Raw genomic sequence first — 15,529 nt, 5'->3', positions numbered from 1 at the left:
CACCAATTATCAAAAGATGATCATATCGTAGCATAAGTCCCGACATAAAATTAGTAAAATCTTTAATAAAATCTATGCTGTGTTTAGGTGGCCGGTAGATTGTGGCGCCGAGTAAAAGAAGAGAGAAGTTTATCTCCACCATCTGACGCTCAGAACTCTAGTAAAATGAGTGGGGATCAGCCGAGAGTTAAAACTGGATTTAAAAACAGAGGCTAATCCACCTCCTTTACTGGTGGTCCAAGGAGAGCTAAAAAAAAAAAGCGCAGTCAGGAGGGAGAAGTTCAGAAAATGGAGCCGACTCACCAGAAGCCAAGTTTCTGTCAAAAACATAAAATCCAGATTTTTGGAGGTAATTAAGTCATTCAAAATAAAAGTCTTATTGGTTAGGGACATCACATTCAGCAAGGCTACCCGTAGAGTCTGATCCTTGCTGTTCGCAGCAGGTGCACGGGCCAGCTGGCCAAGATTTTTGAAGTTTATTGTGCCATGTTTGGAAATCCTTTCCTGTCGCCAGTAAGAAGACTTGCGCTCCAAATGAAGGGATGGAGTCACAGATTTAATCCAGTGATGTCTCCATTCATACAAATAGTGGCTTGCATGATAGTGGGAGGAACCAGAATTGTTGCCAGATAAGTTCAGATATCCTTTAATTCTCACCAAAATTCCTCCTCGCTTTCTGCGTCTCCTTGGGCGTCTCCGAGGTTGAAAAGCGCAGAGCGCACGGCGCAGATAGTACGGTATGTTTGACAGGTGAGGAGGTAGCCTTGTTGAAGAATTACTAAAACCATATACTGGCAACTGAACATGTCGGAGGCTGAGAAGAGTTGTGCGATCATAGACGAGCAGAGTAGAGGCATCAAAGCAAAAGATACCAAAAAGCAAACAAACAGCAAAAAAAAAACAAGCAGAGCATACGTGACAGGCGGCTGGCTGTAACTGGCATCTCTGTCTCAGTGGAGCTGAATGAGGAGCTGAGTGAGGCTGCAGCAAAGGTGACAAACCTAGACTCACCACCACCACCACACACACACACACACACACACACACACAAGATTTTTGGATTATTAATGTAAATTAAGCATTCTGGTACATCCCAAGAAGAAAGTTAGGGAAGAGACAACATGCTTCAGGTAAAAAACATTTACTAACATCTTAATTTAATGAGGACATAAATAGGAAAGATGGTGTCAACCAAAAAATAAACAATAAACAAACAACAGCAGCAAGCCAAACACAACAGAGCATTTTGCTAACAGTAAAAACTCTTCTTCAATGTTTGGCCTGGACAAGACTTTTAAGGGCCTGTTCCCACTGCTTGGCCATGTGCCTCTTTTGTTCCCATTCATTGACAGAAGTATTTGTAATGTGGGGGGGACAATCTGGTGTCCTCCCCCAGAAAAGTCTGAATAAAGTAGATGCCATTTCTTGCATTCTGGTGTATTTTAAGTATTGTTGCACTGATTGCAGTATTCTGGCCGATCACAGATTGCTAAAAAGCCTGACCTGCGAATACCGATTCTATTTCGTATAAGCTTCGTCCTTTAAGGCCTTCGCTTTAGTGGGTTTATACCGTTATGCGCAGCATAAGCACTGAAAAAATTTAATCCACGCCCACCTGCTGTGTGGGCCCTACCCGGTCCGTATAAATTACGTTAAGAGCGGGAAATCGGCTCCCATTTTTTCTTCAGCGAGCTAAAATAGCACTGTCAGAAGAACAAAGAAGGAAAATTGTGTAGATGACCAACCTTTGTTAAGGATGCTTGGCCCGGCAGTCGACCTCCGGTCGTCCTGTGAGTTCTCCTCCCCGAGGAGAAGCTGACGAGCAGTCTTATTTCAAGGTAAGCGCCGAGGAATATTTCCCAGTGACAGGTCACTACACGCTGGACAACGCCATCTTGTATTTTTCCTCTTATCGCCGACCATCGGAGCGAATCGGATGGTTCCTCCGGGACAGGCGTGCTCAGCTGCAGCCCCCGCTGCTCATTCCCTCCTGGGGAGCGTAGTGTCGGTGGAGGGGGGCTGAGTGAATGCTCACCCCATCCCACCCCGTTTTCGCATCGGCGATCACACCGCTCCCGGCCGACGGCGCCCTAAGGGGTTGCCCGGCGTAACCCAGGAGGAGGCTGACATGAAAGGACCCTTTTTTACGTCCTACGCCTTTTCCGCCAGTTCGGATGATCCAGCGGGAAGGTTGTTTACTGGGCTCCATTCCGGCTCACCGTCTTGATCCATATGGCCTCGTGCTCCCAACAGGACGTCCTATGGGCGAGGCCACAGACGGGTTCTTTCCTGGTAGATTGGGAGAGCCGGTCTCCACAGTCCGCACCCATCTCCAGAGTAGGGGTTCACTGAGCGGAAAGTCCCTCCGTGCCCTCTGGAGCCGAGCCTGATGGAGGCTTCATTGGAGTAAGATGTTCGAGATGGACCAGCGTCCCATGCCTCCGGTTAGCATAACCGAGACGGTGACACCGCTCTCCAACTGAGCTCACCAGCATGTGTTCCACACGGCCACAGCAAACAACACGTTACGCTGTTGGCGTACACGTTCAGAGGCGAGAAGAGACGTGGCCCTCTGTCCTTCGGCTCACTCCGCTCTCGTAGCGGCTGCTTGCTAACGACGCTGCCAGCCCCTGCAGTACGCTCAGTCTACAGGTCAGCTGACGTCATCCTCAACCGGTGCGCCTCTTTTGCTGTCTGCCGCCCCGCATCGCAGCATGAGAACGGGGTCCCAGAAGTTCTCCTGGCCCGTCACTCCACCTTCCTCTCAGGAGAGATGCAGGAGTCCATTGGTGATCCTCTTTTCATCAGCTAGAGATCATTTCAAGATGCTCCACGGCTGCTCAACGCCTCCCCAGCTCTGCTACGCCAGCCCCTCCCGTCAGACGTCCCCGGCAGCCGGAAGTTCATTTTTTTTTCCCGGACTTCGCCAACAGGGGGCCCTCCAGGACAACAAACAGAGCTCAACGGAAGGTAATCAGGTGTCCGGTCGCTGGAGGTGTGTTGATGACACTGTGAAATAACATAATTTTATGATGAAGTGTCTCTTAGCCAGGCTGTCAGCATGGTTTATCTGACAAGCGGCTCCATCACACACACTCATCCCGAATGAGCCTTTTTAAGGTTGTTTTCATTCACTGTCAGCGGTGCCGATGCGCGCTCCCGCGGCATGAAAGCGCGCACGCAGCTCTCAGTGCCCGCCGTTCATGTCAACGTTCACGTGAGACCACGGTACGTGCTCAGCAACGTATCTCGCTCCCGGCAGAAGCGACACACGTTTTGTCATTGCAGCGGTGTCAACGCACGCTCCCGCAGCGTTAGCAGTTTCACAAGCCTCACAGCGGCTCTGCTCCTTTATCCTCGAAGAAGGTTTTCTGAATTAATACTGCAGCGCATGGAATCATTCTGAAGTTCACGTGACTTGCAGCCAAGAATGAACGTTTTTTTCTGCAGCCCGAGCCAGGGGTAGCCTCGCTTCACCGATGCTGCGCGCTGCTTCCTGACCGCTCCAGTGCCAACGCGCGCTCCCGCGGCGTCAGCAGCTCCACAAGCCTTCACAGCGGCTCAGCTCATACATCCTCGAAGAAGGGGTTTTGTCTGAATTAATGTTGCAGCTCGTGGAATCACTCAAGCTCACGTGACCCACAGCAAACGATGAACGTTTTTCTGCAGACCGAGCCAGTGGTAACCCCGCTCCACCATTGGCGCGCGGTGCCTCCTTACCGCACCAGTGCCAACGCGCGCCCCCGCGGCAATCCTGGCTTAAAGCGTCGCATGAGGACGCACACACACGACCCTCAGGGCGCGTCGGCTCATATGTGCACCCGCTTCCGAGCGTTACACCGAGCAGCTGCACACAACGTGAACCCAACACATGAGCTGTTTTCCCACAGCAACACAACGTCTTGCATCCTCGGGGACGCGCGTGGGCTTTTTCTCTCTCATTCAGCGCGCTTCAGTTCACATCAGCATGTATGTGAGTTTTCACAGCATAAATGCGTGCCCGCTTTATAGCTTATAACGGGTGGCAATGAATGCGCGCCTCCAGACGGATGGGCGAATCGTTTTCATCCGGGATTCACGCTGCAGTTCAGCTCAAACCCCGGTGTGGAGGAACTCTGTGACGTTTTTTTTTTTTTTTTGTCATTTATGAACAGATCTCGTCCCCTCTAGTAGAAGCTCAGGAAATTATTTTTTGAAATGTAATTTTTAGAATCTCAGATGGAGAGGAAACGCAAGGTCTCTCTCATCACTTCCTGGTCGCAATGAACCGGAAAGATGAGATTTGTCAATTTTCTGAGCTGTGAGAAACAACACTCCATTATGCACTCGAGCCGCTTTAATTCTGCGTTATCTGGACACCTGCCGTTGAGCAGCTTGTACAGACGGGGGCAGCAGTGCAACTCACGTGAATCGGTTTAGTGATATCAGCTGTTTTCCGTCAGCAGATCTACGTCACACACATTTAATAAGCTGTGGAGTCGCTGTGGCTCCCCACACAGCAGCCTTTTAAATGTTTTGGAGTGTCGCACGGGATCTTTGAATGTGACTCAACACTGACCTTGAGCTGCAGAATCATCAGAGTTTGTGATTCTCAGACAGCAAGTGACTGTTGCATACATACTAGCAGGAAATGTATGCATTTTTTTTTTTTCAATCCATGTACCACATTGTGAGACAGATGCTGTGTGGGACACATCCAACCTGTTCTCCATTGGAGTGGGTACATCTCATGTATTCCACCCAGAACTAGGACTCAGACACGGTAGAATCCTGCCAGCGTCTGCGGACGTGTAGCAACACGAGAGAACGCTCAATGTCAATTATAATTAGCGTGGAGCCATAGGACAATCCACTGCTGGGTGGACGTGCCTGCTCACAGCCTGTGGTCGTAATGCCTTTCACCTTCTTCTCTCCCTCTGGTATCACGGTTTTTTGAACCGAACTCAGGAGGAGGGACTGGCAGCTCCTCTGCCCCAAGTGCGTGAACGCATCATGGTTCCCAGGCCTACGACATTTTTTATCAGGGCGCTCGTGGAACCTGCCGTGGAGGGGGGACGCTTCCCTCCAGGCGGGAGGAACGATCAAGAATTAATCAGAATAGGCCAGCACCTGTGGTTTGGCCGCTGTGCAGATCTTTGAGAGGATGGATCTCTCGCAAGATGTGCGTACGATTCAGGAGTCACATGCTGCATCCACCACAGCGCTGTTCACATCAAGTGGTCAGTTTTCCAACGCTGCTGTACAGAAAGGCGCAGAGGCCACTTCATGTCCACTGGACGACATGCTGTCTTTCTGCAGCAGCCGAAGGACAGAAATCTGGTGTCCAGCATGACTATTGTATGCTGCAACCGTGTTTTTCTTTTGTCTCAAAGTTGTCGTAGACAGAACAACCTTTAATCATCCTCTGACGGAGCATTTTGTCTCAGATTGATATAGCGGCCGTGGGCCTGTTGTGACACGGGAAACGTTCAGTATCAATTATGCGCTTCTCTGAGCCCATGAGACGAACCACCGCTGGGGGGTGGATACGTTTGTCCACAGTCCATGGCCCAAAATGCTTCTGTATGCGTTTTTTCTCCACCTCCTCTGATCTTACGGTTTTTGAACCGAGCTCAGGAGGAGGGATTGACAGCTCTCCTGGTGGCCCCGAGCGTGTGGGTGCACCATGGTTTCCAGTCCTGAAACGCCTGCTGTCAGGGTGCCCGTGGGAACTGCCGTAGAGGGAGGACGCTCCCCTTCCAGGCAGGAGGAGCGACCAGGAGTTACCCAGAAATAGGCCAGCACCTGTGGTCTGGCCGTTGAACAAATCCATTTAGAGGGGATGGGTTGCCCACAGGATGTAATGCGCACAATTCAGGTTTCTCGTGGTGCATCTACCACAGCGATGTACACATTAAAGCGGACAGCTTTTCAGTGCTGATGTACAGAGAAGGATGTAGAGGCCTCCTCATGTTCTTTAGGTGGCATGCTGTTCTTTCTGCAGCAGCTGATGGACAGAAATTTGCATCCAGCACGTTTAAAACGTATGCTGCAGCCATCTCTTCCTGACATGAAGGTTTCTGAGACAGAACAGGTTTTATCATCCGCTGATGAAACGTTTTCTAAAAGGTGTACAGAGACGCAGGTCTGTCTCACACCCACTTGTTTCCAGTGGGATTTAATACTGGTCCTGCAGGTCATGATCAAAGCTTCATTTGAACCTTTGGATCAGGTTCCACTTAAATTCTTGTCTCTTTAAACAGCCCTGCGGCTGGCTTTAACATCCGCTAAGAGAGTGAGTGTTTTTATCTGCCTTCTCTGTCGCTCCGTCATGTCTCAGAAATTAGGCTGACGGCAGATCAGCTGATTTTAGATCAACCCAGCTTTTATGCCTAATACATCACGAGCTCTTTTAATCAAGAGCGATATCGTTGGAGGGGTCGTCCCCCCCCCCTTTTCACACAGATCAGATGAAGTAACGTCTTTTTATCTTCTCTGTCCTGTGCGGGCATTGACGTGTTACATAGCGTGCACAGCTGCAATGCCTCAACATTTTTTTGTGCATTATAGAGATGCATCTGCAGGTCGCCCGTTATCCACCCAGCACTTGTCACACTGGCTGTGCGAGACTATTTCTGAAGCCTACAGAGCATCAGAATTAGAGTCTCCTGTCAACCTCAGAGCACACTCTATCAGGGGTATCGCTTTCTCGACTGCTTTACATAATGGTATGTCATTGCAGGATATTTTGCACTGTGGCCGCGTGGTCAACACCCTGCTCATTACTCGCCTTTATTTAGGTGATGTGACAGCCTGTTCCATGACACATTCTGCCCTTAGTGTTACAGAATGAATATTATTGTTTTCATGGAACTCCGTTGTACTCACATCTGTCTGCATGCATTACAGTGTGAGATGTTATCAGTCACAAGTTGTGACTGTTATTTGGTTCTATTGTCATTAATCAGTTCATGACTATTGTTACCAATCAGTTCATCTGATTAATAATCAACTCTCTTGTTATTATTAATCTGTTCATACGGTTCAGCCGTAAACTGGTTGGTTCGTGGCTCTTTTCAGCGTTTTTCCCTCCCCGTTGATGTTTCCGGGGCGTTCATGCATTCAGAATGCATAGTTACACAACATGCGTCTGTGCATGGCACATAATTACGCAATGCTTAATTATGCACATGGGAGCTGAGTGATTAGACTTTTTTGGGCAAGCTTCTGCTTCATACGGTGTTCGAATGGACCCAGTGAGGCGAGGACCACATCTGCTTCGCCCTTTACCCACTAAAGCGAAGGCCTTAAAGGGCGAAGCCTATACGAAATAGAACGTTGGTTACGTACTGTAACCCCAGATTCTATGAGTATAGGCGTAGCCCTTTAAGCGTCGGGCCTCACTGGCTCCTAAATGGCTGAAGAAAAAAGCTATTTTGGGAGCCGATTTCCCGCTCTTAACGTAATTTATACGGACCGGGTGGGGCCCACACAGCAGGTGGGCGTGGACTAAATTTTTCAGTGCTTATGCTGCGCATAACGGGATAAACTCACTAAAGCGAAGCCCTTAAAGGGCTACGCTTATACTCATAGAATCTGGGGTTGCAGTACGTAACCAACGTTTTATTTTATAGGCGACACTGTCAGGTGTTATAAGGTCACAATGCACCTTCAATTTTCTAATATTATTTTGTTGAAAAACATACCCTTGGACAATATCCTAGAAACAATACAAACTTGTTTTAAATGGCCATGAGGTAGTGCTCTGAAATATAAATGAAGTTCAGACGATTGTTGTTAAAACTTAAAAAAATCAGTAAAATCGGTTTCGCACTTGATTTTTTTTTGTTATTTTTTATTTAGTTTTATTTGTAACACAACATGCCGTTGTGATAAGCAATGGTGACACTCAACTGCATGTTGAAATATTAACTTTACACTGCCTGGCCAAAAAAATGTCGCCACCTGGATGTAACTAAGCAAAGGGGTACAAACCTCCTATTGGATAATTACTGCATGGGCGATTATTTTTCAGCTGACAAGTTATTTAACCCCAATTGGTGCAATGAGTTGCTTCTCATTTCTCAAACAACCATGTGGAAAGACACATGGCGTTGTCGTGGAAAAGATGTCAGTCTGTTTGAGAAGGGTCAAATCATTGGCATCAAGCAGAGAAAACATCTAAGGAGATTGCAGAAACTACTAAAATTGGGTTAAGAACTGTCCAACACATTAAAAACTGGAAGGATAGTGGGGACCCATCATCTTCAAAGAAGAAATGTGGCCGGAAAAAAATCCTGAATGATCGTGATCGGCGATCATTTAAACATATGGTGAAATCAAATGGAAGAAAAACAACAGTAGCACTCAGGACTATTGTAGTGTTTTCAACAAGGATGTTGGTGACACCGAGCTAAACCACAAATGAAGACCCTGGAGTTTAGTTGCAGCTTGTTTGTCTTCATGAACATGTGGTGAAAACTGAAATGACAACACACAGAAGCATGTTTACACAAATAGTGTATAAAACTCACTAAAACAACATTTTCACAAAATAAGCAATAATATCAAACCTCCTCTGTATAAACTTCAATACAATAAAGCTTACAGCGTTCCTGCCTGATAATTCAGCGTGGATGATATCTGATTACATTTCCATGCTGCTTCTTGCATGTGGACCTTTAATTTCTAGCAAAACTGCTCGACCGGAAGTCCGGAACCGGAAGTGAAAGCTCAAAACCGGAAGTGCACTTTACCAATGATATTTAAAACAAAAATCTTACTTAAAGCATGAATTGTTTATCAAAACAACTTACAATGATTCTAGTAACATAAGGATATATATTTTTCTCTTTTTACTCCTTTTAGAATTATTTATTTAAACCTATAAACTTATTTAATTAGAGAAATGCCTTAAGGGCAGCACAGCTAAAACAAAACAAAACAAAAAAATTGTAAACGTTTCGTCTTTCATCCGAAAGACTTCTTCAGTCTGAGGTGACTGAAGAAGTCTTTCAGATGAAAGACAAAACGTTTACAATTTTTTTTGTTTTTTTTTTGTTTCTTTTGAATGTCCAGAGGACCAGATTTAACTTTTTTAGATTTTTCTACCTGGATTATTGAGCATGCATCAGAAGACTAATCAGTGAGGCTAACCGGATAAAAAGGCTTCAATTTGCTAGGGAGCATAAAGATTGGACTCTGGAGCAATGGAAGAAGGTCATGTGATCTGATGAGTCCAGACTGACCCTGTTCCAGAGTGATGGGTGCATCATGGTTAGAAGAGAAGCAGATAAAGTGATGCACCCATCATGCCTAGTGCCTTGTCAACAATACAAGATCTTGGTGAAACATTAATGCAACACTGGATGGAAATAGATCTTGTGACATTGCAGAAGTTTATCGAAACAATGCCACAGCGAATGCATGCTGTAATCAAAGCTAAAGTCGGTCCAACGAAATATTAGTGTTTGACAGGTTTTTTTGGTGGTAACTTTTTTTTGGCCAAGCTTTCCAGAAAACTTGTGTTACTTGACTTCTTTCTTCCCAACATGATATTTCTCCTTCAAGATGTTCTCTATAACTCCTCAGCTGGACTTTTCAAATCTTAAGGCAAGATCTCGGCGCACACAAAACAGATGCGCTAGGCGCACCGTTTCGCACACACTTCCCAACACCCACACCCGCTGCTCAAGAGCTGACGTCACTAACGTAGCTGTAAGCTAATGCACAACACGGAGGTGTCACCCCCCTCCTCCCCAGCCCGACAACAGAACCCCCTGAAGAGATGAGCACCTGCCGCCTGCTAAGCTAGAGGAGGAACGCTGTTTCTTAAAGGGAAAATACTCCATCCACTGCGCCTATGATCACCGCTCCCTACCCACTGAAAAAAACCCTCTTCTGATCTGGACGATTCACGTAAATGACATATTTTAGTTTGAAATCGGCAAATTTTGTCAAAAAGCCACTAATTTGCAAGTAACTGCGTCACAGTCTTGAACTAAAAATGCATTCCTTCCTTGGTATCCTGATGCATGCTCAATAATCCAGGTAGAAAAATCTAAATTCCTTCCTTGGGTTCCTTTCTTTCACCTTTTCTCTCTTTTTGCTTTTGGCTGTCGACTCATCTCTAGTTTCACAGAGCGGTGCACCATAGCTAGCTTCACAGGCAGGAGCCGGTAGTGTTGGCTTTTCAAAATAAAGTAACATTTTAACGTTTCTTGATATTTAAATTTATTTCAGTTCTATATAAACCTTTATTTTGAAGGTATGGCGGCCTGAATTTTACCATGGCGGTGTGCCACAATCAATTTACATGTAGAGGAAACCCTGATGTGTGTGTGTGTGTGTGTGTGTGTGTGCGTGCGTGCGTGCGTGCGTGCGTGCGTGCGTGTAATTGTATAATATGAACTCATTGGTGGGCCGGACTGAAGTCGCCCACGGGCTGGAAGTGGCCCGCGGGCCACCAGTTGAATAGCCTTGGATTAGAAAAAGTGCATGAAGGTAGTAAACAGATTGTGATGATGTTATAATACTGATTGTTTTGTTTGCTCTGTCTTCATCAGGGATGCCTGCAGCTTATGACCTCAGCACAGTCATTGGCAGTGGCCCCGCAGTGTCTCACAACAACCTCATTCCTTTAGGTACAAATCTCAACCTCAACATCTCATGCTGAAGAGCTGTTCAGGATTGTTAGGTTATTTTTTTGTGTTTCACTTTTGACTTAACCGAAATGTTTACTTGAATTGAAGAGACGAGCTGTTCTGTTTTGTATTGGTCTAGTTCAAGGGTACTCAAATAAAAACGTCGAAGGTCCACAAAGACACTTTTCAGATAGTCAAAGGCTCATTTATTATAATTGGTAAAGCCAGAATACACTCTTGGTAAAAATAAAAATATCCATCCATCCATTATCTTTACCCGCTTATTCCATTTTGGGTCACGGGGGTCGCTGGTGCCCATGTCCAGCAATCACTGTGCGAGGGGCGGGGTACACCCTGGACGGGTCGCAAGTCCATCACAGGGACACATATAGACAAACGAGACAAACAACCATTCACTCTCCCACTCACACCTAGGGACAATTTAGAGTTACCAATTAGCCTAACATGCATGTTTTTGGTCTGTGGGAGGAAACCGGAGTACCCGGAGAAAACCCACGCATGCACGGAGAGAACATGCAAACTCCACCCAGAAGGCCCCTGGACCGGGGTTTGAACCAAGGACCTGCTCGCTGAGAGGCAGCAGCTCTACCAGTTGCGCCACCGTGCTGCCCAAAATAAAAAATAATAAAAGTTTATTTTCATTCAAAACAAATACACATACTGAAATAAACTGCCATTTTCGTTTAAATATAAATTTAAATACTAGAAAAAGAATCTAAAATACTTGCTAACATAAATCACAATATATTTTCAATTTAGCAAAAGAATCATCCCCTCCATAGAATAATTTTGGTAAACAAATACTCTCCAATGAGAGAAATGGCATGTTGTGTGTTTTACCAAGACTTTGAGCTCTGGCGCAAATGGAGTGACAGCCAGGATGTGCAAGTGTTCATTTGTGAGTTAAAAAAAAGTTGTAGACAAAAAAACAATTAGTGATATGTAACCATTTGTGAATAAACTGTGGTACTTGTTCTTGACCAAGTTCATTGTTGAGAACTTGGGAATTATATTTTTCTTTGGTCTGTTCCATAAGTTCTATTTCGTATAGGCTTCGCCCTTTAAGGCTATCGCTAGTGGGTTTATCCCTTCGCGCGCAGCGCAGCACTGAAAACTTAAGTCCATGCCCACCTGCTGTGTGGGCCTCACCCCCGGTCCGTATAAATTACGGTGAGACCGGGTAATCGGCTCCCATTTTTTTCTTCAGCCAGCTAGCTAGCACTGTCAGAAGAACGAAGAAGGAAAAGTTGTCCAGCTTTGACCAGCACAACCTTTGCTAAGGATGCCTGGGTCTCCACCACGCCAACCTCCTGCCGTCCCAGTGAGCCCTTCCTCCCCGAGGAGAAGCAGAGACGAGCAGCCTTGTTCAAGGTAAGCGTCGAGGAGTGTTTTTTCCGTGGTGGGCCGCTACTCGCTGGACGACACCATCACCTTTTCTAACGTTTTTTCCTCGCGGTGAATCGGATAATTCCCTCGAAAAAGGCGATGCGGGCAGCAGCTCCACTGAGTGTTTTTTTCCATGGCGTGACGCTACGCACGGGACGACGTCACCGCCTTTCTTTGACGCAGAGTCACGCAGTGAATCGGATGACTCCTCCGAGAAAGGCGATGCTGGAAACGGCCTCGCTGCCCCTTCCCTCCTGGAGAGCGTAGTGACGGAAGAAGAGCAGTCGAACGGATGCTCAGCCACCTCGGGTCTTCCCAAGTCGGCGACCACAACGGTCCCAGCCGTCGGCGCCCTCCTCTCGGAGTTGCCCAGCATAATCCAGGAGGCTGCTAACACAAGGGACTTGCCGTCCCTCGCCTCCCTCTGCCGTGATCGGATGATCTGGCGGGAAGGTTTGGCTCCGCCCCGGCTCGTCGTCCTGATCCCATCTGGCCTCGCTGTCCAGCTGTGACATCACATTGGAACGAGGTTGCAGCTGGGCCCGGCAAGCTGAAGACATCCGTCTTCACCTTCGCCGCCATCTCTAGAGTGGAGGGTTTTTACCGATCAGTGTTTTTTTTACCTCAGTTCTCCCCCCTGGAGCCAAGCCTGGTGGAGGCGCTTTTTGGCAAAAGATACCAGGATGGACCAGCAACCTATACCTTCAGGAAAGCATGACCAGAGGGTGACAAAGCTCTCCAACCGAGCTCACCAGTTCACATCCCAAGCAGTCGCGGTGAACAACAACATTGCTCTGCTGGCCTACAGCACCTCAAAGAGGCTGGAGAAAGTAGACCTGCTGGAGGAGACAAAGAGCTCTCTCTTTAAAGCCGCTAACTTTATCTTAAACGTGTGCCACCTCTGCGGTCTGCCTGTTCCGCATTGCCGCCCAGATGACCATGATCCAGAGGACCACCTGGCTCTGCCTCTTGCCATCCTTGTCCGAGAGGCTGCAGAAAGACCTGCTGGAGGGCCCCATCACCCCAGAGGTGCTGTTCAGGGTCAACTTCAGGACCATCCTTGAGAAATCGCAGATGTCCGAGGAGGTCTCAGAGACTGTACACCATCTGGTGATGTCACAGTCCTCCTCCCGCCCCTCCGGCCGCTGGATGGACTGCCTTGGCCAGCAACAGCAGCAGAGGCGCTCCACAGCTGCGGCAACGATTTTTACGTTCCAGTCCTCCGCCGGCCCCCTCCACCAGGTAACAGATCTTTGAGGGGAATGTATGTGTTTTTTGATTATGTATGTTTTGATATAAAACAGAAACACCTCTGAAAGTAAAGTTTTCATCTGAGACTGTCAGATCAGCTGATCTCACAGCTGCCTCTTTTCACACATTCCCCACACAGAACGAGCCAGTAACCTCTAAACAACGTTTTAAATGGCACAGCAGTTCAGTAAATATCACAAAACACTCATCTGCCACGTCAGCTAAAATTTTGTTTTTTTCAGCAGACCGAGTCCGGTAAAACCCCTCGTTTTCAGCCAGTGCCTGTTTTTAATTTCTGCTGTTTTCTGCCCACTCACAGTGCAGCGAGAGTAAATGTGTTTCTCCATGACAGCTGCAACCTCCACCAAAACGGCGTTTCACTCAGAAAGCGCTCACGCCTCCTCTCAGTGCGCACCAGCTCACCTCAGCTCTAATGTGAGACCGCAGCCTGGGCTCAGCACAGAGGCACACATACAGCCCTTTTGTCTGTTGGAGCCCTCCTTGGGTTCCCCCCGTAGAATCTCCGGAGCGAGTGATGGCAGTAAGGCTTTTTAGTCTGGTTGACATTCATGAGAAACATGACGCAACACAAATGCGTGCCTGCTCTCAGAGCGTTACTCAGAGTGGCAGCATGTTCCCTGGACAGATGGATGGAGCAGGGGTTACACGCTGCAGTTTGCAGCTCAACCCCCACCGTTCAGAGGGATTATAGAGACGGTTCTGTCTTCTCCAGAACAGAGCTCGTCTCTCCAGTCAGAAGTTCAGGAATTTCTGACGAAAAACGTGATTTCCAGAGTTCCCAACGAAGAGGAAAATATGTTGGGTTTTTTTCCTCCCACTACTTCCTGGTTCTGATAAAAAAAACGGAGGGATGAGACCCATTCTCGACCTGTTCAGATTCAGCAATTTGATCATGGGGAGACAATTCCACATGCTAACAAACAGCTGCTGGAGAGCTTCACCAGAACGACTGGTTATCACCTCCATAGATCTGAAGAGTGCATATTTTCACATTTCCGTCATTCTGAAACTCCCCACGCATGTTCTCGAAATGCGTGGAGATGGCTCTCCAGTCGTTACACATGGCATGAATGAGAATTCTTTTTATCTGGACGATCTGCTCTTATTAGCTCGGTCCAGTTAGAAAGCAGTTGCACAGACCAAAACACTAGTGTTACACCTGCTTCACCTGGGATTTTCTATAAACTGGGAAAAAGTTCCGTTCGTCCGTCCCAGATGATTGTTTATCTGGAAGTGGAGCTAAACTCGACTACAAGGAGAGCCCGTTTATCAAAGCTGAGAGCCGAAGCTCTGTCAGCTCAGCTCCGCCGTGTCAAACCCAGCTCCGCCATGTCAAACTCTATAGCATAGTGACAGCTCTGCCTGTCATGCGACTCCTGGGACGATGTCAGCGGCCCACATCATGGTTCGGCTGGGCCTACTTCACATGAGACGCCTTCAGAGATGGTTCGCCTGCCTGCACATAGATCCTGTGCGCCAGAAAAGGCGGATTATCTTTGTGCCCCCCTCCGTGAGAACCGATCTGAATCACTGGGGAAACCCCGTCATTCTGTCAGAGGGAGTTCCCATCAGCAGGCCTACGTCACATGTTTCAGTTTTCACAGATGCGTTCCTGCCAGCTAGGAGGAATGTGTCTGTCCCAGGCAGTGGAAGCACAGTGACTGGACCACATGTTGCTTCACATAAATATGCTAGAATGTTTTCACGGTCTGAAACGTGACTCAGCATTTTGCCTCTGTTGCGGGATCAGCATGTTTTGATCCACACAGACAACAAAGTGACGACATTTTACATAAACCGTCAGGGAGACATCCGCTCAGCCCAACTGTTAGGCATTGTGAAACAGCTGTTGTGTTGGGCACACAAAAACCTGCTCTCCATCAGAGCAGTGTACATTCCCAGCATTCCTGAACAAGCAAGCGGATATCATGTTGAGGAGCGGTCCCCGCCACAGATACTGGAGCCTCCATCCCGAGCTGATCTCTCGGATTTGGAGCAGGTTCGGCTGAGCAGCAGTGGATCTGCCACACGGGATAACGCCCAGTGTCATTTATGGTTCTCACTGAGCCCACTAGACGACCCACCGTTAGGAGTGGATGCCTTCGCTCACAGCCCGTGGCCAAAAATGCTCCTTTATGTGCTTATATTAAGTGGACAGCTTTTCAGCGCTGGTGCACGGAGAAGTCAAGTCAAGTCATATTTATTTATAGAGCACAATTTAAAACAGA

The 15,529-nt window shown here is 47.5% G+C and overlaps 1 protein-coding gene across 1 annotated transcript in view; it reads left to right on the top strand.

Moving 5' to 3' along the window:
• carm1 (coactivator-associated arginine methyltransferase 1) overlaps window positions 1-15,529 on the top strand; it is a 175,304-nt gene that overhangs the window by 132,240 nt on the left and 27,535 nt on the right. The window contains exon 14 of the mRNA XM_037689301.1: window positions 10,545-10,622. Within this exon, the coding sequence (XP_037545229.1) occupies window positions 10,545-10,622 (78 nt within the window). The remainder of the gene's footprint in view (window positions 1-10,544; window positions 10,623-15,529) is intronic.

Source organism: Nematolebias whitei, chromosome 15 (genome assembly GCF_014905685.2).
Source record: "Nematolebias whitei isolate Nwh7 chromosome 15, NemWhi1, whole genome shotgun sequence".
In the NCBI taxonomy this organism is placed as follows: domain Eukaryota; kingdom Metazoa; phylum Chordata; class Actinopteri; order Cyprinodontiformes; family Rivulidae; genus Nematolebias; species Nematolebias whitei.
Note: the sequence above shows the minus strand (reverse complement) of the source record. Positions and strands in the feature narration are given on the sequence as shown.